This window comes from Geotrypetes seraphini, chromosome 7 (genome assembly GCF_902459505.1).
Source record: "Geotrypetes seraphini chromosome 7, aGeoSer1.1, whole genome shotgun sequence".
NCBI lineage: Eukaryota > Metazoa > Chordata > Amphibia > Gymnophiona > Dermophiidae > Geotrypetes > Geotrypetes seraphini.
This window is the reverse complement of record NC_047090.1, coordinates 3,658,802-3,679,856: the sequence shown is the minus strand read 5'-3', so window position 1 is coordinate 3,679,856 and position 21,055 is coordinate 3,658,802. Positions and strand designations below refer to the sequence as shown.

The 21,055-nt window shown below is 44.7% G+C and overlaps 1 protein-coding gene across 2 annotated transcripts in view; it reads right to left on the bottom strand.

Moving 5' to 3' along the window:
- The window catches only part of TRIM24 (tripartite motif containing 24), a 230,085-nt gene that overhangs the window by 151,602 nt on the left and 57,428 nt on the right, over window positions 1-21,055 (bottom strand). For both annotated transcript variants that reach the window (XM_033951827.1, XM_033951828.1), the window contains exon 5: window positions 10,905-11,021. In XM_033951827.1, the coding sequence (XP_033807718.1) occupies window positions 10,905-11,021 (117 nt within the window). The remainder of the gene's footprint in view (window positions 1-10,904; window positions 11,022-21,055) is intronic.

Here is a 21,055-nt window from a genome sequence, read left to right as displayed (position 1 = left end):
TCCTATTGAGAAACGTTCATTTACACGCTTTATTAGACAGCTGGGAAAGGATCTTTCTGTGAAGCTGGAGACAGATTCTAAATACAGTGCTGAATTTTTGGAAACTTTGGACTATGATCAGCCTTCTAGGGAGCTGCTTAAACTTCTTTTGCATGGAATTTTGAGAGAAATCCTATTTAAAAACTGGGATTCCCTGTTGCTCCCAAGAAACTGAACTCTCTCTATTGAATTATTTCCACCCCAGGTTTTGACAAACCTCAACTGTCTCATCAATCTTTGATGGTGGAGTCTACTTTAAAGAAGTCCACTCCATCCAAAGTCTATGTTTCAGTTCCACCAGACAGAGAGGGACGGATTATGGACAGGTTTGGCCGACGTCTCTATCAAAACTCTGTTAGCAAATTGAGCCAACAATTACAACTTCTAATTTTCCTGCTATTTGAAACATCTTGCTAAGCAATTTCCTGGGTTTCAAAAGTTTCTTCCTTTTAATAAACAAAAAGATCTTGTCAGCACTCTTACTCAACTGAGAAAATACTTGGTTTGCTCAGCTTACAATGCCATGAGAAGACTGGCATGGCTCAGGGTTTCAGTTATGGACGTTAACCTTCAGGACAGATTAGTAAATGTCCTTGTATGGGTGATGAGCTTTTTGGGGATTCCACACATAATGTGACTCAAAAGCTCACTGCTCAGGAAACCTGATGGGATACATTGGTTAAACCTAAACCCATCAAAACCATTCAGGCCATCCTCTTCATATTAGAAACGTTTTTCAACAAAGTCTTCTGCCCCTTCCAGGCTGCAGCAGAAGAAACAAACATCAGCGTCCTCAAAAATCTCAGGTCTCTGCTCCTGCTAAAGCTTCTCAGTCTTTTTGACTAACTACACGAGAGCATAGTTGCAATCCCAGTACAACAATCGCTCCTTCAGCCAATCGGAGATCGTCTCCAACTCTATTTTCATCATTGGGAATTGATCACCTCGGACCTCTGGGTTCTGCAGATCATTCGAGAGGGTTACTGTCTTCATTTTCTCACTGTCCTTCCATATCATCCTACAAGAGTCTGCTTTGAATCCTCATCAATCCTTCCTTCTTCAGCAAATCGATTCACTTTTCTTCCTCAATGCCATTGAGAAGGTTTCTGTGGATCAGCAAAACCGGAACTTATACTCCCGCTATTTTCTAGTTCTGAAGACGACTGGAGGTCTCCGACCTATTCTAGATCTTAGAGCCCTCAACAAGTTTCTCATTAAGGAGAAATTTCACATTATGTCTCTAGCCACTCTACATCCCCTCTTAGCTCACAATGATTGGTTATGTTTGCTGGATCTCAAAGAAGCCTTCACCCATATCCCAATTCATCCAGCTTCCAGGAAATACCTCAGATTTCAAGTGGCCTATCATCACTACCAAAACAAGGTTCTTCCGTTCGGCCTGGAATCCTTTCCCAGAGTCTTCACCAAGTGCCTGGTGGTGGTGGCAGTGGCCTTGAGGTCTCAGGATCTTCAAGTCTTCCCTTATCTAGACGACTGGATCATCAAAGACCCTTTATATCAAGGTGTACTTCTAGCGACAAATTACACCATACTGTTTCTCCAGAACTTGGGGTTTGAAATCAACTTTCCCAAGTCACAACTTCATCCGTCTCAAAGGCTCCAGTTCACTGGGGCTCTTTTTGATACCACTCAGCTGAGTGTTCCTTCCTCAAAAAATCAAGACACTTTACTTCAGCTTTGTCATCAGATAGCCCAGCTCCAGTCAACCTCAGCCAGGCACATGATGGTTCTTCTGGGCCATATGGCCTCCACAGTCCACGTGACTCCTTTTGCGAGACTTCACCTTAGAATGCCTCAATGGTCTCTGGCTTCACAGTGGTCTCGGGCGATCGACCCACTCTTATGACATATTTCTGTCACTTTGTCTCGTCAACAATCACTTCAGTGGTAGATGAATTCTTCCAATTTATCCAGCGGTCTTCTTTTTCACACACCTCCTGAAAAAGTTCTGATCACAGACGCATCAACTTATGCTTGGGGAGCTCACCTAGATGGCCGACCATGTGCCTCAGGCCGCGCCCCCAGGTGGGACCTAAGGCTCCAGGGCCTATTCTGATTGGCCCACGCGCCTTAGGCCCCACCAGTAGGCGGAGCTTTAGGACGGATGGGCCAATCCGGCCTCATTCCTTCGTTGGCTGCCTGCCGGACAGGCGGGTTTGGCTCCCGTCTGTCCGGCCAACTTCCAAAGGTACGGGGAAGGGGGGTGGGGGGGTCGTGGGGGTCGCCAGGGGGGTCGCGGGTCGGCTGGGGGGGCGGTCGGAGGTTCTTGGGGGGGGACGGTCGTTGGGGGGGAGGGGGGTTTGCGTCGAGGGCAGGAGGGCCTGGGATCCCTCCTGCCCGTAATGTAGTGCGGGGTGGGGTTAGGGGGTCGCCGTGGCCAGGAGGGTTTGGGCTCCCTTCTGGCCCGATATTGTCGGGAAGTCGGCGGTCCTTCGGGGTGGGGGTGCGAGTGGTCCTGCCGGGGGGGGGGGGATGTATCGGACGTCGGGGAGTCGGCCGGGCAAGAGGGCTTGGGCTCCCTCTTGCTCCGATCGTGGATGCGGGTGCGGGTGGGAGCGCGTGCGAGTGGGGGTGCGAGTGGTCCTGCTGGGGGGTGAATCGGGCGTCGGGCGGGGTGGGAACTATGTTTGAAAACTTTCGTATACCGCGCTCACGCATATAACGCGCGAGGGGTATGCGCGGTAGGTAAAAACGCGTATAACGCGCGCGTTATATGCGTGAAAATACGGTATATTAGCTGAGGTTCCCTCTAGCAATCCAGTCTATCACAGCCTCCAGCAGGTGGTAAGACTAGTTCAGCTCCCATCTTAGTGCTGTTAGAATTTGTTTCAGACTCCTTGATGGTACTGTTCTGGTGTCGGCCCATCAAGGGTCCCACCCTTGATGGTACTGCTTTGATTTGTCCCATTCGTAAGGACTAACAGGCACTATAGAAGGAGAAATTAGGTTTTTACCTGCTAATTTTCATTCTGTTAGCCTGTAGACCAGTACAGTCACCCACCCTATCTGTCTTTGTGCGGTGCTTGTGGGTTTTTGTTCTTGTGCAGATTTTGTTTTCTCTGCGAGTTCTAGTATTTTTCTAGGGCCAGGGAGATATAAGAACAACGGCTATGGCTCAGCTGGCGAGCTGTGAGGTTTTCAGTTCCCTACATGTTCCAACAGTTATTTATCAGTGTTTGTTGTTTTTTACACTCCTGTTCAGAGTATGTTTTACTGTTTTTCAGTTGAAGTCTTTCCTAGGTTCTGCTTGGCTATTCGGCAGACTGGATTGCTAGAGGGAGCCTCAGCTAATATACTTCTACAAGTTTTTGTCTCAGTCTTCACCTGCTGGTCATAGTGAGGTATAATACCCATTCGTAAAGACTATACTGGTCTACAGGCTAACAGAAAGAAAATTAGCAGGTAAGAAACTAATTTCTCCTTATTTTTTACACTAAGGGGTCCCTTTACTGTGGTAAAAAGTGGACTTAGCACACCCTTAGACAGGTCATTCCTGCATGCTAAGATAATTTTTACCACAGCCATAAATCAACTTATTTTCTTTTTAAATTAAAGACCATACATTAATTTTGCCATTTGTGCATGGTTATTAATATTAGCAAGTAAGCACTAGTGCTGCCCGATTCAGGAAAAAAAAATTTCGATTCAATTCACCCTATTGAATCGATTTTTCGATTCGATTTTCCTGCCCAATTGGGTGTTTTTTTAAAACATCCTGGTTGGTTTATTTTATAGCCTCTTCACCCCCTTTGCCTTCTCCTAACCACACTGGGCCATGGTGTAAACAAAATAAACAAACAAAAAAGACTTCCTCTCTCTGTTAAATCCTGGCTCACGTTTGCGGTCTAACACCAGATCTGGCAGGATACACGTTTCAAATCTGACATATTATAATCACAAAACAGAAAATAAAATTATTTTTTCTACTTTTTGTTGTATGGTCATTATTCAAATCTTGTCAGTCCCAGGCTCTGGTTGTCTTCTGATAACTTGCTTGCCAGGGTCTCCTTCTTTCTCCGTGCTAACCATCAATCTTCTATCTCTATCCTCCCCTTCCGTTTCTCTCCCCTCCCCTGGAGGTCTGGCATCTTTCCTTTTTTTCGTCTCTATCCACAGATCCACCTTTACTCAACTACCCTTTCATCCAGCATCTCTCCCTCCTTTCCCACCACCCCAGGATCCACCATCTCTCCCTTTATGTTCCTTTCATCCCTAAATCCCATTGTCCACCATTTCTTTCCCTCTCCTCTGTTTTTAGACCTATTATTTCTTCCCCCCCCCCCAAAGTCTGGCATATGCACATCTCTTTGAACCCCCCCTTCCCTCCCTCCATGCACTTCTACACAAGGCACCCCCCCCCTGAAGGCCTACACCCCCCTAAAGGCCTACACCTCACCCCTGAAGACCTGCCTGTCTCCCCTGAAGGCCTACACCCCACCCCTGAAGGCCTGCCTGTCCCCCCTGAAGGCCTACACCCCACCCCTGAAGGCCAGCCTGTCCCCTCTGAAGGCCTACACTCCACCCCTGAAGACCAGCCTGTCCCCCCTGAAGGCTTACACTCCACCCCTGAAGACCTGCCTGTCCCCTCTGAAGGCCTGCACTCCCCCCCCCCACAGAAGGCCTGCACCCCCCAGAAGGCCTGCGTGTTCCCCCTGGCCTCACAGCATCAATTTACCCAATTTCAGCAGCCTGGCGCTAGCGATCTTTGCAAGCTGCCATACATCTTCGGAGTTGTCTTCTCTCTGCCGCAGTCCCGCCCCTTCTCTGATGTGCAGAGAGACGAGAGCTCTGAAGATGTATGGCAGCTTGCAAAGATCGCTAGAACCAGCGATCTTATGCAGGCTGCTGAAATTAGGTAAACTGATTCCAGGAGGCTAGTGGGGAAGCCGGACACCAGCGGGAGGCCAACGGGTAAGCCACTTCCCAACTGACCCTCCCCACTCGCCCTCTAAAGCAGGAGCGGCAGGCCAGCAAGAGGCAGTGCTGCCACTCCTGCTTTAGGGGCAAGGGTCAGTCAACGAAGGGAGGCCAATTTTTTTGTTGTGGTAAATCGATTCGAATTGATTCACCTGAAGTGAATCAATTCAAATCATGAATCGGGCAGCACTAGTAAGCACTTACAGACACCTGTTTTGTAGGTGGTAAGAGTTCACGTGTTAATCAGGTACTGCGTGGTAATGTAGATGGAAAAATTATGTTCTTACCTGTTAATTTTCTTTCCCTTAGACGCAGCAGATGAATCCAGAGACCAATGGGATAGCTCACATCTACCAGCAGGCGGAGATAGAGAAACTGATTAACAGGTGGTCCTATTGGCTGGCACTCCTCCTGTCTCATCAGTATAGCTCCTTGCCAAGCACACGTAACCAGCAATAGGCATAGCATGTAAAAAACTTCTTTCCCATAACAAATCTCAAAATGCAATAATACAGAAAACAACCTGCCATAATAACAAACTGCGAAAGTTGCAAAAGAAAAAACCGAGAGACAATATCCAGAAAGGGTGAGGCTCTGGATTCATCTGCTGCGTCTAAGGGAAAGAAAATTAACAGGTAAGAACATAATTTTTCCTTCCCTAGCAACAGCAGCAGATGAATCCAGAGACCAATGGGATGTAGCAAAGCAATCCTCAATCTGGGTGGGAAGCAAACGCCGTCTCCGCAACAACCGAAGCACAAAACGCCCCTACCGCATGCGCCCCCACATCCAAGCAGAAATGGGGAGAGAAAGCACGCTCGGAAGACCAATTAGCCGCGAGACAAATCTCCTCCAAGGAAAAAAACCTCTGGGCCGAGCCCAAGAAGTAGCCATCGCTCCAGCGGAATGGTCATGAAGTTCTTTCGCCAACCACTTCCCTGTCAGCAAGCAAGCATAAAGAATGTCCTCCTGGACCCATTGAGTGATGGAGGCTTCGGACGCCACCAAACGTTTGAGGCGTCCCTTGAAGAATGCAAAAAGGAGATATAAACAACTAAAAGTCGTAAGAAACCGAGCTCACAGAGAACGCTACGTACATATCAAAAAATGCAGTGAATAAAAGCACTGCTCCCAATTTCCCCTCCCAGGAAGAAGGAAGGAAAATCGAGCATGACATAAAAGAAAGGATGACACCCCCCTAGAAAGAAATAATGGTACCATCCGAACTGATACCCCATATTTCGGAAATCAGAAATAGGAATCCCCGTTGAACAAGGCCTGCAACATAGAAAACTGCAGAGCTGAAGCCATGGCCACAAGAAACCCCAGGTTCAACGGCACAGCCCTTTAGAGTCCCAAAAGACAAGGATGAAATGAAGCCTTCGGTATACTGAGAAGAAGTACGTGAAGATTGTACTCCAAACCGGGCTTTCTAAGAGGCGCATGAATATACCGCACTCTGTTTAGGACCTGAACTACATGAAGCTGAGAAGTAAGCGAAGAGCAATATACCTAGCCCTTGTAACAAGCTAAGAATGGCACTAGAAGCTGAAGGGAATTGAATGCTAAGCCCTCGGCAATACACCTGTGCCAAAAAGGAACTCTGGAGTGGTTCAAACGTTAAGAAGCACCCAAGAAAGGAAAAACCTCCAAAAGGAAGCAGAAGCCACAGGAGAAGACGTCCGTAGCACCTGGATAAGAGAAGAAACAACCTGCTTCGCATAATCCTTACACGTCAGCCAAGATTTTTCAAAAAACTAGGTCGTAATACTAAAGTAGTACAAATATCCATGTTGAACGGACCCTAGGTGAGCAAAGCCGGAGATACCAGGAAACTTCTTAGTCCGGCTGTTGAAAGACTCATCAAATCCGCAAAGTAAGGATGGCGCCGCCAATCCAGAGATTCTACAAATACTGTGCCCGGAAAGCGAGCTCGAGGTGGCAAATCCAAGCCATCGGAAAACACTGAAAAAGAGAAGGCAGAAGCGAGAAAGGAGCCATGCAGCTACCCCTTCTAACTCCCACTCCCTGGGCCCGCCGAAGAAGCTAGGAAGCTTAGAATTGAGAGATGAGGTCTAGGTCAAGCAGATCTCACTTCCATAAAAAGAGCTAGAACGCTTGAGCCACAAATCTCAATATCCAGGATGCAGAAGATTACACTATTACTAACATGCACACTTTCCAGAGCGTACACAACGCTGTACACTGTAACATACAAGAAATGGGCCATGCTCAGATTCCGCGGAGAGAAAGTCTATACAAACTCTTATCCTGATCCATAAAAGGATCTGCCAACAGAAGACGAAGATGAGAGTCCACCCATTGAAGCAGAACAACTTCACCTGCCAATGAGTACAACACTTACTGCCCAAGCAGTAGAGAAATACCCCCATTCTAATACTGACCAAAAGGACCCTCAGCGGCAATCCGGAAGAATGATCTGAAGCTCCAGAAAGGTAGCCTGTCCCTGCTCAAGAGCAGAAGAATGAACAAGTACTGAGTCGCCTCTGAAGACCAGACTCCAGGAGCTGAGGATTGAAGCCACGGAGCCCCCCAACCCGACAGCCCGGGATGGTCGGTGATCATGAGATAGTCCAGCAAAGACCGAGGCATGCCTTGAAAAGAGAAATCGCGCGGAGCCACCAAATCATACAGAGTGATGCAGGAGGAGCATACCAAATAATTGGTGCCCTGAGATAATGGGAACCACCGGAACAAAAGCGACTGCTGTAGCGTAAGAAGGGGAAAGCAAGCCGAAGTCCCCAGTGGAGTCAGCAATATGGATCCCAGAAACTGTACAGAATCCCATATTCTTGGTCATGGTAAGCGAAGAAGAATACCAATCTGAGACCGAGACCCCACGCCCAAGTCTCCGGAAAGAAACACATGTCTCTCCTATATGAATAAAAACATCACCCCGATATACCTATAAATAGTACAGGAGAAAAGAGTGCTGTGCAAATTCAAAGATGCACGTGTAAAGAACTGAGGAAAAGATATCACCCTTTTCATGTCAGTCAAATGGCCCGACTGGAAGTCGTCCGAATCAAGCAGGCAGTCAAGAAGAAATTAGATGAATCGCCTGGTAGCGCCAAAACGGTACCACCGCCCACATCACCTAAAACGTTCGTGAAGCCTTGGGTAGGCAAAATGGCATGTGCCAAAACCGAAAGCGCCGCTCCAAGAGAGGCAGGCAAACCAAGTGCCGATTCGGAGTCCATAGAGAAAATGTAAATATACTCCCAGGTTGTCTGCAGAAATGTGTAACCCCGAGAAACTAATTCAGCAGAATGGGATCCAGCCTGCCCAATGCCCCCTATCTCGGGCACCATGCGGTAAGTGGAACAACGTCCCTTAGTTCCCGAAGAACTACAAGAACCGTCCTGAGGACCAGTAACACTGAAAAGGGAAACACAAAACATAGAGACTCCAAGAACGAACTGGAAAACCTGAGGAGAATGCAAAGATGCAAGCATCCTGAAAAATCTTCACAGCCCTCTGACCTGACATTATAGTTTCTTCTCCCTCATGAGAAAGCCTGAAGAGTCATTGGAAGAAGTCAAGATCCCCTCAGAATGAAGTAAAGAAGGTCAGGGAATGGCAGAATAAGACTGTAGGATCTGCAAGAAGATTCTCCTAGGAAAAATCAAGGTTCACAATGTAAAGAGGAATATACTGGAACCATGAAAACAGTACTAAGCCCATGCAACATGAGCGAAATACGTACTAGACTCAATCAAGATGCTGCATCTACTGCCCCGTGGAAAACAACAGCATCCTTACAGGTATCAGACAAAGCTCACATCGTTAATGAGAGCTTCAGGGATGAGGCTAACAGCCACATAGTGCGTGAACCTCCATGGGTTTGATAGAATAGGTAACTGGCTCCTGGTTAAAAGGAGCTGTACAGCCTTTTCTGTCTGGTTGGGGGGCCCGTCTAGCATGTGCCATGAGAAAATGGTGACAGGAGAAACCAGCGTGATAAGCATGGAAATCTGAAGTCCAGGCCCCCTCAGAAATAGAGAAAGAGAGTCCTGGCCGCAGGAATATGCGCAGTGTCATTATGCCCATAGAGACAGCCCGAACTTGGAAACTGCTTGTACTACCTTTAGGCATAAATATCCTGTGCCACTACTAGACACATGCAGCTCAGCACAGAGGCCCAAACAAGGACAGTTACCAATAGACAAAAGCTCAATCTGCAGGGACCCCAAGAGAGACAATGAGATACCTGTGTGAAATGCAGGGCACTATCTTACTGCTGATCTCACTGTGCCGTGAGTTGCCGTATGTCGCCCCAGTCTGGAGACAAACCGAGACTGGGTGACCTAGCACAGGTCAGAGTCTCTCTGGTAAACCCCTTGAGTGCTAACCCCAGAGTCCGTTTAAACAAGCAGCTTCCTTCAAGGGAGTACAGCAGGAACACAGACATAGACATATAAAGCTGCCCAAGCTTGTCCCAAAGCTGGTGAAACACATACAACTTGTCTGAACCGGAAAGAAGAGAAGCCCCGGCATACCCTGACCAAAGTCAGCTGGAAACAAACTACCGGAACGTTGCAGCTCTCCCGCCATCGCCGGAGACCCATGCGCACGCCTGATTCTCGCTAACACGTGGCCGCTGCATCAACGCTCCTAGAAACATAGTCTGATTCGAGCCCCGCAAAATTTACCCTGCCGCGGCTTGCATAGAAAGAAAATCAGACTCGGGGAATAACCAGAACAGCCCACAGCACCGGAAAAAACATATCCCATCTCATGCGCGCTGCTATAAACCGGCACCTGCACAATCAGCTGCACATGGCCATGACAAACACTGATGAAAGAGAGCCTCAGAATAAACAGGACTACTGCTGCACTGAAACCCAACAAAGAGAACAAGTACGAGCATGAAATCGCATCGCTACTGCTGCGCTGTAACCAACAAGGAAACAAAGCGCGTGCATGCAAAGGGCGGGAAGTCCCGGCTCCCTCCATAAAACTTAGCCTCAATAAAATATCCATACCTTAAATGTATGATGACCGAACCCACAGAACTAAGACTCCCAAACAGAACCTGAAGTTCAAACAACTGTAAAAAGCCAGACATACTCACAGCTTGTTGTTAGGGCCGGCTGAAGCCAGTTTGCAGCAAAAGCATGGCATAATGTAGCAACTGTGGTCTCTTTTTTTTTTTTTTTTTACAGAGAAGGGAAAGAAGAAAAAATTTGAGACCCAGTCAGACCCTCTAGCAATGGAGGGAGGGTGAGGCAGGGACAAGGGGGGGCCCAAGTGTAGCCTCTAAAGCCGGCACCGTGCAGCCAGACACCCCTGTCTCACTGAAGAGAAAATCTCAACAGGAGAAATAGCACTGCCAGCTCACTGAAGAGAAACCTCAACAGGAGAAAATAAAGTTCCAGCCACAGCCAGAATTCAGGAGCTAGTTGAATAGCGACTTTTTCCTGCTGGGAGATAGAGATTACTGAATCAACAGGAGGAGTGCCAGCCAATAGGACCACCTGTTAATCAGTTTCTCTATCTCCGCCTGCTGGTAGATGTGAGCTATCCCATTGGTCTCTGGATTCATCTGCTGCTGTTGCTAGGGAAGGGCTAATTAGTTCAGAAATGCCCACTTTCTGCCCCTTCTGCTTTGGTCTGTAATAAACATTTAAATACTTTTTGGTATAGTTTGTGTGTACAGTTTGAAAATTACTACATGGATCCCATGTTAAACCATTTTAAGCTGCAATAATCGCACACTAGCGCCTATTGCAGCCTAGTAGAAGGACCCCATAAATATAATAGCATAAATCTATTCAAGGTACTTGGCAGCCATCACTCTACATTCAAAATCAAATTATGTTCAGTATGAAAGTATCTGAGGTTTTTCACAGTGGTTATAATGCAATAAAATCTTGATATTAATACTAATCAGTCTAATTTTATACCTGTTATGAATCTGATCCCCTGTAAATTTTATGTATTTATTCTTCTCCATCAACTTGGCAATTAGGGTGTCGATGATCACTTTCTGGTATTGAAAAGCCTCTTCAATAAACTGGTACCTAAAAAATCAAATCAGGAATTTTATATCCTGGAATTATCTGAAAAAAGCTCGATTCATACTTGGTAAAGGAAGAATTTCATCTAGAACAGATAAGATTAATTCTAATACCACGTCAGGGTGTGCCAATTTTAGAGATGTCAGAATTTTTTTTAAAAAGCACTAATGAAGTATCTAGAATTTCTAGGGAATTATGCAATATTACACAAATTATTGAAATTTGTTTAAGTACTCTGATAATAGTTTTTATGTGTTTGCTTTGCATATTAATGCCTTTTGGCACTGATTCTGTAAGAGATACTGGATCTCTGAGGGATGAGGAGGGGATGATAGATGGCATGGTTAAGGCAGACAAGATAGAAAAATGAAGGCAGATAAAGACAGTATAGTGTGGGGAGTGTGTGGCGCAGTGGTTAAAGCTACAGCCTCAGCACCCTGGGGTTGTGGGTTCAAACCCACACTGCTCCTTGTGACCCTGGGCAAGTCACTTAATCCCCCCATTGCCCCAGGTACATTAGGTAGATTGTGAGCCCGCCAGGACAGAGAGGGAAAAATGTTTTGAGTACCTGAATAAATTAATGTAAACCGTTCTGAGCTCCCTTGGGAGAACAGTACAGAAAATTGAATAAATAAATAAAATAAAAAGTTAGGCGGCTAAATCTGCACAACTAGCCAATCTAGGCACCTAACAAATTCTTAATGAACTTAATCAGCGCCGATAATTGACAGCACCATTAAAATCCAATTTAAAAAATTAATTTGGCAGTAGGTGTCTATCATTTTGAGGTAGGCATTTACACCAAGGCACCTACTGGCACACTCATTTAGGCCAAGAAAAAACCCTGGACTAAATGGAGTGTGCCTAAGGATTTTAATACCTAGCAGTGTCAAGACTGCTTAGATGCCACTAGGCGCAGTTCTGTAAATGGTGCCTAGCGGTTGATTGAGAGGAGTTGGATGCCATTTATAGAATCAGGCCCTTTGTGCCTCAATTATCAATTTATCTTACTTATTTACCCATATTGACACTAACACATTAGTTTCATTTACTCATTCACAGGTTTTCAACATAATGTCATCATAGCAATTAAAGGGAAAATGCTTGAAGTACCTGTATGTTAACCACTTTGAATGTGGTTGTAAAACTACAAAAAGGTGGCATACAAGTCCCAATCCCTTCTCCTATGTTGAAAATGTCCAAAAGAAAAACAAGACTGCAAGTTTCTTTGGATACATTTCAGTGTTCTCCCCAGAAATTTTTTCCAGCTGGGTGGCATGAAAAAGTAGCTGGGTGGGGCGGGATGGGGAAATTTGGTGGTGGGGAAAATTAACCCCCCTCTTTTACTAAGGTGTGCTAGCGTTTTTAGCGTGCGATAACCCCTGCGCTACGCAGGAAAATTAATGCCAGCTCAATGCTGGCGTTAGTGTCTAGTGCGCGGGGCAATTCTGCATGCTCTAAGCGCACGCTAAAACCGCTATCGCAGCTTAGTAAAAGGAGCACTAAATGTGTACTATTTTTATTAATTATTATTTTCCAATGCTCAATATGACTTCCTTTTTTAAGGCTTGACACTTATGCCAGAATATTTTTACTAAATTTAAGAAGTATCCAATTCTAGAAGGGAATAATTAGATATTTGCCCTCTTTCAAATGGTATAGAAGTTTAAAAAAGGGAAATGCGTTAAGAAGTCATTAGGTTCAATCTAGCCATTTATTTCTGCATGAATTTAAACAACTAAAAAAAAAAGATAAATATAGCTCATCCAGTCATACAAGAAATGGCTCTACAGCACCTCTAATAATGTTTTGATCGCTAGGTTCCTTCCTTAGGTCTCACTGAGGATATGAAATAGTTGCTATCCCCACTTCCAGACCTCTTCCACATAATTTATGGAAAGGTGTTACTGAGCCTTGAAGGAGACCTGTGTGAATGATCTTTATCTGCTACTTTTTTATTTTGCTATAGAGCAAAGTGAGAGCTAGGACAAAACAGTTTAGGTAAAGATGCAGATAATAATTAGCAATGTATTAAAAATATTTTATTTTTATTTGCTTATAATGTCATTTGAAAGCTGCTTGATGTTAATACAACTTTAATTTAATTCTTTATAGTGTGTGTAGGGGGGGAGGGACAACACCTACATCAACGGTAAAGTTAGAATAGGGTTATCAAATCTAGTGGCGTATCTAGTATATATGACAGCCAGTGCTGATCATTTTTTTAACAACCCTCTCCTCTCTATAAAAAAGATATTTTTAGTAATAATCCATGAGTCACACAACAAGGGTGCACCTAGGAAAAGGCAGCATCTTAAACACTGCAGTGAGCACTAGAACACCAACACACGCAATGTAAAACTAAACAAGCCAGATCCTGCACAGTCAATTGATCCTGTACAGTCGATGCTAACAGAAAGCCATGTCCTTTTCATACACACAGACAGATACACCCTCGCCCAATATGGAACAATCACAAACTAAAAAGTTTCAAGTTTCAAGTTTAATTACATTTGATGAATCGCTTATTACAATATCTAAGCGATGTACAGTTTAAAAACCAACAGATTGTGGTAATACGTATAGTTTAAATGGGCTAGACAATAGACAGACAATTTGGACAGACATGAATGAGTAGGAAAGAGGGGAAAAGTTACAATTATGATATTTGTTAAAATTTACATAAAAAGGAAAACACATTAGGTAAAAATGGGGTGAGGTAAGGTAGAAATTTGATTAATTATTAGAAGAATGCGAGAATTTAGAATAGATCTGTCATAAATCAAATGCGTCTTGAAATAAATATGTTTTTAAAATTTTTTTAAAAGAAGTAATGTCTTTTTCGTTTTTAATAAAATTTGGAAGGGCGTTCCACAATGAAGGGGCCACCACAGAGAACATATCATTTCGTCTTGTGCCGATAATTCTCAACGAGGGGATTGAAAGCAAGTTCGATGAGGATGATCTTAGAGAGCGAGAGGAGTTGTATGGGACAATCATTTTTTATATAAATTGGGGTTCGTTAAAGATTAATGTTTTATAAACCAGAAATATAACTTTGAAAGTGATTCGATGAGAGATGGGAAGCCAATGTGATTTAATAAATAATGGGGTAACATGATCATATTTTTTTGCTTTGTGAATTAGTTTAATTGCAGTGTTTTGGATAATTTGGAGCCGTCTCTTTTCTTTCTGGGTTATGTTGATTAAAAGGGAATTACAGTAGTCTAATTTTGAGATGATTAGAGAATGAACTAGAATATTAATTGATTTGGGATCTAAAAAGGAGGAAATTGAACGAAGAAACCGTAGTCTGTAAAAGCAAGATTTAACTATTTCGCTAATATGGCTATGAAATGAAAGATCTACATCAATTATTACTCCAAGAATTTTCAATTGGGGTACAGATTCAAGAGGAGTATTGTCTAATATGAATGGTGTTTTTGAAGTTATGTTTCCTTTCCAAGTAAAAAGCATTGTTTTTGATTTTTGAGTATTCAGGGCTAGTTTATTATTGCTTAGCCAGTTTTTTTATTAGTTCTAGTTTGTCATTGATAATTTTTATTTCTTCCGCGTTTTCTGGGTTGAGAGGGTGAATGAGTTGAATGTCATCTGCGTAGGAAAAGGCTGTAAAACCTAGTGACTGTGAGATAGTAATAAGAGGGGATAAAAAAATATTTAATAGAAGAGGAGATAGTATTGACCCTTGTGGTACTCCATATGATGAGGTGAAATTTGCAGAATAAACGTCATTAAATTTAACTCTAGAAGTACGGTCTGATAGAAAAGAAGTTAACCAATTAAGAATTTGGCCTTCTATGCCTAATGATTGCATTCGATTAAGTAGGAGTCCGTGATCAATTGTGTCGAATGCAGCGGATAGGTCTAAAGAAAAGAGAGCTACGGATTTGTGGTGGTCGAGATAATAGTGGATATTTGTTATGAGGCCGATCATAGAATGTTCCGTGCTGTGATGTTTGCGAAAGCCGGTTTGGTTAGGATGTAGTGCATTGGATGATTCAATGAATTCTGAAAGTTGTTCAAAGACAAGTTTTTCGGAGAGTTTCATTAAAAAAGGTAGGTTGGAAATGGGGCGGTAGTTGGATATGTCGTCTTGACTGGTTTTGAAGTTTTTTATAATTGGAGTAACGATAGAGGTTTTCCACGAGATGGGGACGGTTACAGAAGAAAAACTGTTTTGGATAAGGGAAAGAATAAAAGGACCGAAGTAATGAAAAAATTTCTTTAAATAGAACGGTGGAAAAAATTCTAAAGGAGAGCCTTTTAGATTGATTGATTTTAGATGTCCTTCAAGTTCCTTTAAGGATGGTATTCTGAGATTAGTACATTTGGCTGTTGGAATGAAAGTATTTGTGTTTGAATTTTCCAATGCAGGTGAGATTGTTGTATTATCTAGGGGGTGTACACACTGTAGTTCTGGGTATATGGGGAGTACACACTGTGGTTCTGAGCCTCAGGAAAGCACAAATAACACAAACAATGCTAAAGGTGTTCAAATAGCTCAAACAGGAATATCCCCACTAAGACATAACAAAAATATAACATGGAGGGCTATGTACGTCAACGCACACAGTTTAGGAAACAAGATCCTGGAATTGGAAACAGAAATAAGGAATGCCGACCTGGATGTGGTGGCGATATCCGAAACCTGGCTCACAGACTCCCACGGGTGGGACATGGTCATACCGGGTTACAACTTGCTTCGCCGGGACAGAGAGGGTAGGAAGGGAGGGGGTGTAGCATTATATACTAAAGATGACATTAAGGTCACGAGAATCTCAGATGTCCAGTATACTGGGGAATCCCTTTGGGTTAATTTGGCCAGAGGGAAGGACAAATGCTTGTATCCTGGCGTAATTTACAGACCCCCAAGATAACAGGATGACCTGGATATGGAAATAATCGAAGATATAGAAAATATCACCTTGCGTGGGGACACAGTATTGCTAGGTGACTTCAACATGCCTGATGTGGATTGGGTTACACTTACCTCTGCTTCCGGCAGCAGCAGGAGGCTATTAAACTCTATGAAAGGAGCAAGCCTCAGGCAACTGGTGTTGGAACCGACAAGGGATCAGGCAATACTGGACCTGATACTTACCAATGGAGAAAGTGTCACAGAGGTCTCGGTGGGCGACACATTGGCCTCCAGTGACCACAACATGGTATGGTTCAATATCAGGAAAGGTTTCACTAAATCTACTACACTAACCAAAGTCCTCAAATTCAAGGACACAAATTTCAAAGAAATGGGAGACTTCGTTCACCAGGCGCTACAAAGCCAAGAAGAAACCGATAACGTGGAAGACATGTGGTCGACTTTGAAAGCAACCATACAAGAAGCAACAAACCGCTATGTAAAATCAGTAAGTAAACGGCGAAGGAACAATAAGCCACAGTGGTTTACTGTGGAGATCTCAGACCTGATCAAGGAGAAGAAAAAAGCATTCATCTCTTACAAACAATCAGGGAAGCAGGACTCTAGAGCAGACTACCTGGCCAAATCAAAAGCCGTCAAAACAGCAGTCAGGGAGGCTAAATTCCTCATGGAGGAGTCTCTAGCAAAGAACATCCAGAAGGGAGATAAATCTTTCTTCAGGTATATCAGTGATAGAAGAAAAAACTCAGGCGGGATTGTACGTCTTAGGAAACCAGACGGAGACTATGTGGAAAAGGATTCGGAAAAAGCCCAACTATTAAATGAATACTTCTGCTCAGTCTTCACCCGAGAAGCGCCAGGGCTCGGCCCTCAGCTACAGACAAGGGTTGGCTCAGTTGACCCGTTTAGTAACTTTGAGTTTACGCCCAGCAGTGTCTACGGTGAGCTGTCAAAGCTCAAGGTTAACAAAGCAATGGGGCCGGACAACCTGCACCCCAGAGTACTTAGGGAGCTGAGTGATGTCTTGGCGGAGCCACTGTCCGCGCTCTTCAACCTCTCCCTTAGTACAGGCAGCGTCCCGTTGGACTGGAGGACGGCTAACGTCATTCCACTCCACAAGAAAGGCTCAAAGATGGAGACAGCAAACTACAGACCAGTGAGTCTAACATCGATAGTGAGCAAACTAATGGAAACTCTAATCAAACACCAATTAGATAAGATCCTGGATGAGGAGAATCTACGGGATCCCCGACAACATGGATTTACTAAGGGGAGATCCTGCCAATCCAACCTGATCAGCTTCTTTGACTGGGTAACGGGGAAGCTGGATATTGGGGAGTCCCTGGACATCGTGTACCTGGACTTTAGCAAAGCATTCGATAGCGTACCACACCGCAGGTTACTGAGCAAGATGAGTTCTATAGGATTAGGTAACACATTGACGAAATGGGTTGGGAGCTGGCTTGGAGGTAGGCTCCAAAGGGTGGTGGTGAACGGCACCCCCTCCGAAATGACGGAGGTGATTAGTGGAGTACCACAGGGCTCAGTCTTGGGCCCAATCCTATTCAACATCTTTATAAGAGACTTGGCAGAAGGGCTTCGAGGTAAAATAACATTATTCGCCGATGACGCCAAACTGAGTAATGTAGTGGGCAAATGCACAACAGACGAAGATTCAGTGCCCGACAACATGATGCACGACCTACTCCTACTGGAGCGATGGTCTAGGACATGGCAACTCAACTTCAATGCCAAAAAATGCAAAGTTATGCACCTGGGCAGCCAGAATCCATGCAAGTCTTATACCCTTAATGGCGAGATCCTAGCAAAAACGGTAGCAGAACGAGACTTGGGGGTAATCGTCAGTGAGGACATGAAGTCTGCCAATCAAGTGGAGCAGGCTTCGTCCAAGGCAAGACAAATCATGGGCTGCATACGAAGGGGTTTCGTCAGTCGTAAGGCGGAAGTCATTATGCCATTGTATAGATCCATGGTGAGGCCCCACCTGGAATACTGTGTGCAATTCTGGAGGCCGCATTATCGCAAGGATGTGCTGAGACTGGAGTCGGTGCAAAGAATGGCCACCCGGAAGGTCTCGGGACTCAAGGATCTACCATACGAAAAACGGCTTGACAAATTACAGCTATACTCGCTCGAGGAGCGCAGAGAGAGGGGGGACATGATCGAGACGTTCAAGTATCTTACGGGCCGCATCGAGGCGGAGGAAGATATCTTCTTTTTCAAGGGTCCCACGACAACAAGAGGGCATCCGTTGAAAATCAGGGGCGGGAAACTACGAGGTGACACCAGGAAATTCTTTTTCACTGAAAGAGTGGTTGATCGCTGGAATAGTCTTCCACTACAGGTGATTGAGGCCAGCAGCGTGCCTGATTTTAAGGCCAAATGGGATCGGCACATGGGATCTATTCTAAAGTATTTTGTCCAATTAGCAGTGCTGGCATTAGTGGGATTGAAACAAGGCACTTGCGTGGGCACCCATGCTAGAAGGGGCCATAAGCCTTCCTACAACTGAAGGCAGCAGCGCTGGGCCTCTGTATGGAAATATGATTGAAGATAAAGGCCAAATGGCCCCATCCAGTCTGCCCATCCACTGTAACCATTATCTCTTCCTCTCTGAGATCCCATGTGCCTATCCCACACTTTTTTGAATTCAGACAAAGGGCAAAGGTAGGGGAGGGACATTAAGGTGGGCAGACTAGATGGGCCGTGGGCCCTTATCTGCCGTCTATTTCTATGTTTCTATGTTTCTATTTTTGAAGTTTTGTCTAATCATAATGATCTTTTGGCAGAAATAATCAGCTAGTTCTTGTGCTGTTAGGGTAGATTTTTGAGTAGATAGATTCTTTTTTTATCTGGATTAAAAGATTTTAAAATATTAAATAAGACCGAAGTGTTTTTTGCTTTTTGAATCTTATTATTGTAATAGGATTTTTTCGCCTGGATAATTTTATTTTTATAATGAATAGCTTTATCTTTGGAGGTTAATAGGAGTTTTAGAGGAACGCCACTTCCTTTCTGAGGCCCGAAGTTGTGTTTTTAGTTGAGATAGTTCTTTAGAATACCATGGGTTAAATAGAACTACATAGACAAAAGTTAAAGTGAACCAAGAAACCAGACTCTGCATACAATGCAACACCACAGAAACAGTGGCATGTCCTCTAATACTGTGCAAAATATAAAGACAGTAGATGTAAAAATTTGAAAAAAACTGCTATGTAACAATCACCACTTTTACAAATTAACAAATAGAAATAAAACAAATAATGAGAAATAAGAAAATACCATTTTATTGGACTATTCCATTTTTCAATTAGCTTTTAGAGGCCAAATCTTTCTTCAAGACAGTACAGCAGGGGTGCCCACACTTTTTTGGCTTGCGAACTACTTTTTAAAAATGGCCAAGTCAAAATGATCTACCAACAATAAAATTTGAAAAAACAAAGCACACTGTACGCAGAGAAAATGTTAATTATCATTTGTATATTTTTTTTTTAAGAGGTCAAGGCTAAGGTGACCATAGGTCCTGTTTTCGGACCGACCCTCCCATTGTCCCAATCCATCGCTTCGGGACACCGAAATGTCCTGTTTTCAGGGGCAGCATCCTGAAGCAGTGCATGGGGACACTGGGACGGGTGATCGCTTTCCCTCCCTGCTGCGCCAATTCAAAGCTCGGTCCGCTGCTGCTGCTTCTTGCCTTCTTCTCAACGCCAATTTTGACATCGCAGAGGACATTCCAGGCCAGTCAATCGCTGCTTGGTTGGGCCAGAATGTCCTCTCTGACATCAAGATTGACGTCAGGAAAGGGAGGAGAAGGAAGGCAGCTTTTGTTCCTGCCACATCGGGAAAGCAGAGAAAAAGTAGACGACCATCGTGGCCCAAAACAGAGTGCCCGGGGCAGGTGCTTTTCTTGCTCCCGCCTGCCTGCTAATACAGCCGAGAAGGGGAAAAGCTGAAGAGCAGGGGGGGGAGGAGGCCAGGCAAGAGATCGCTTCTCCCTCGCAGCCAAAACTGTCCTTTTCAAAGGGGCCCTGACACGGCAGCTACCCCGAAGTTTTCCCTCTGCCGCAACTTCCCATTTCTGACAGGATACATCACGGCAGAGGGAAAGCTTCAGGGCAGCTGCCATGCCAAGGCACCAATTTAGGAGTTTAGCAAAGAAGTTTGGATCGCTGCCCCCCCCCCGATCTGTTGCTGTTTGCTCCCCCTCTAACGCCAGCCCTAAGCACCTGCCTCCTGGGCCTACCCTTTAATCCGCTCTTATCCACAACCTGCGAGGACCAACTTCTGCCCAGAATTCCTTCCATATTCAGCTTCAACCTAAGTCAGAATTTTTTTTTTTTTGTTGGGGGGGGGAATCTTGGATCCATTGTTTGCTTGAATATAATCTGTTTGTAGACGTGGAACGACTGAAGAAAATAATTTGTTGTTTTTGTGGCAACAATAGGGGAGTCTACTAGATGACAAAGTAATTTTGAGGTGTCGGGGCAGGGGGATGCAGACTTGATGGCTTAAAAAAATAAGTCCCCCTTCTTGTCAATGCTGAGTCAATCATTCATGCATAAGGTAACCATACGTCCCGTTTTCAATGGGACAGTCCCATTTTTGGACCGACCGTCCCATTGTCCCGACCTATATAAGGACATAGGAAGGAGGCACTGAGGGCACTAAGGACATAGGATGGGACACTAAGGACATAGGAAAGAGACACTAAGGATACAGGACGGAGGCACTGAAGGCACTAAGCACATAGGAAGGAGGCACTAGGGCAGGGGTAGGGAACTCCGGTCCTCGAGAGCCTTATTCCAGTCGGGTTTTCAGGATTTCCCCAATGAATATGCATTGAAAGCAGTGCATGCAAATAGATCTCATGCATATTCATTGGGGAAATCCTGAAAACCCGACTAGAATACGGCTCTCGAGGACCGGAGTTCCCTACCCCTGCACTAGGGGCACTAAGGACATAGGAAGGAGGCACACTGGGGGCACTAAGGACATGGGAATGAGGCCATTATGAATTAATAAGATGTTATGTGTACATGAAAAATGAATGGAAGAAATTGGGGGCGGGATTAGGGTGGAATTGGGGTGGGGCTAGGGCAGGATTGGGGGTGTGACT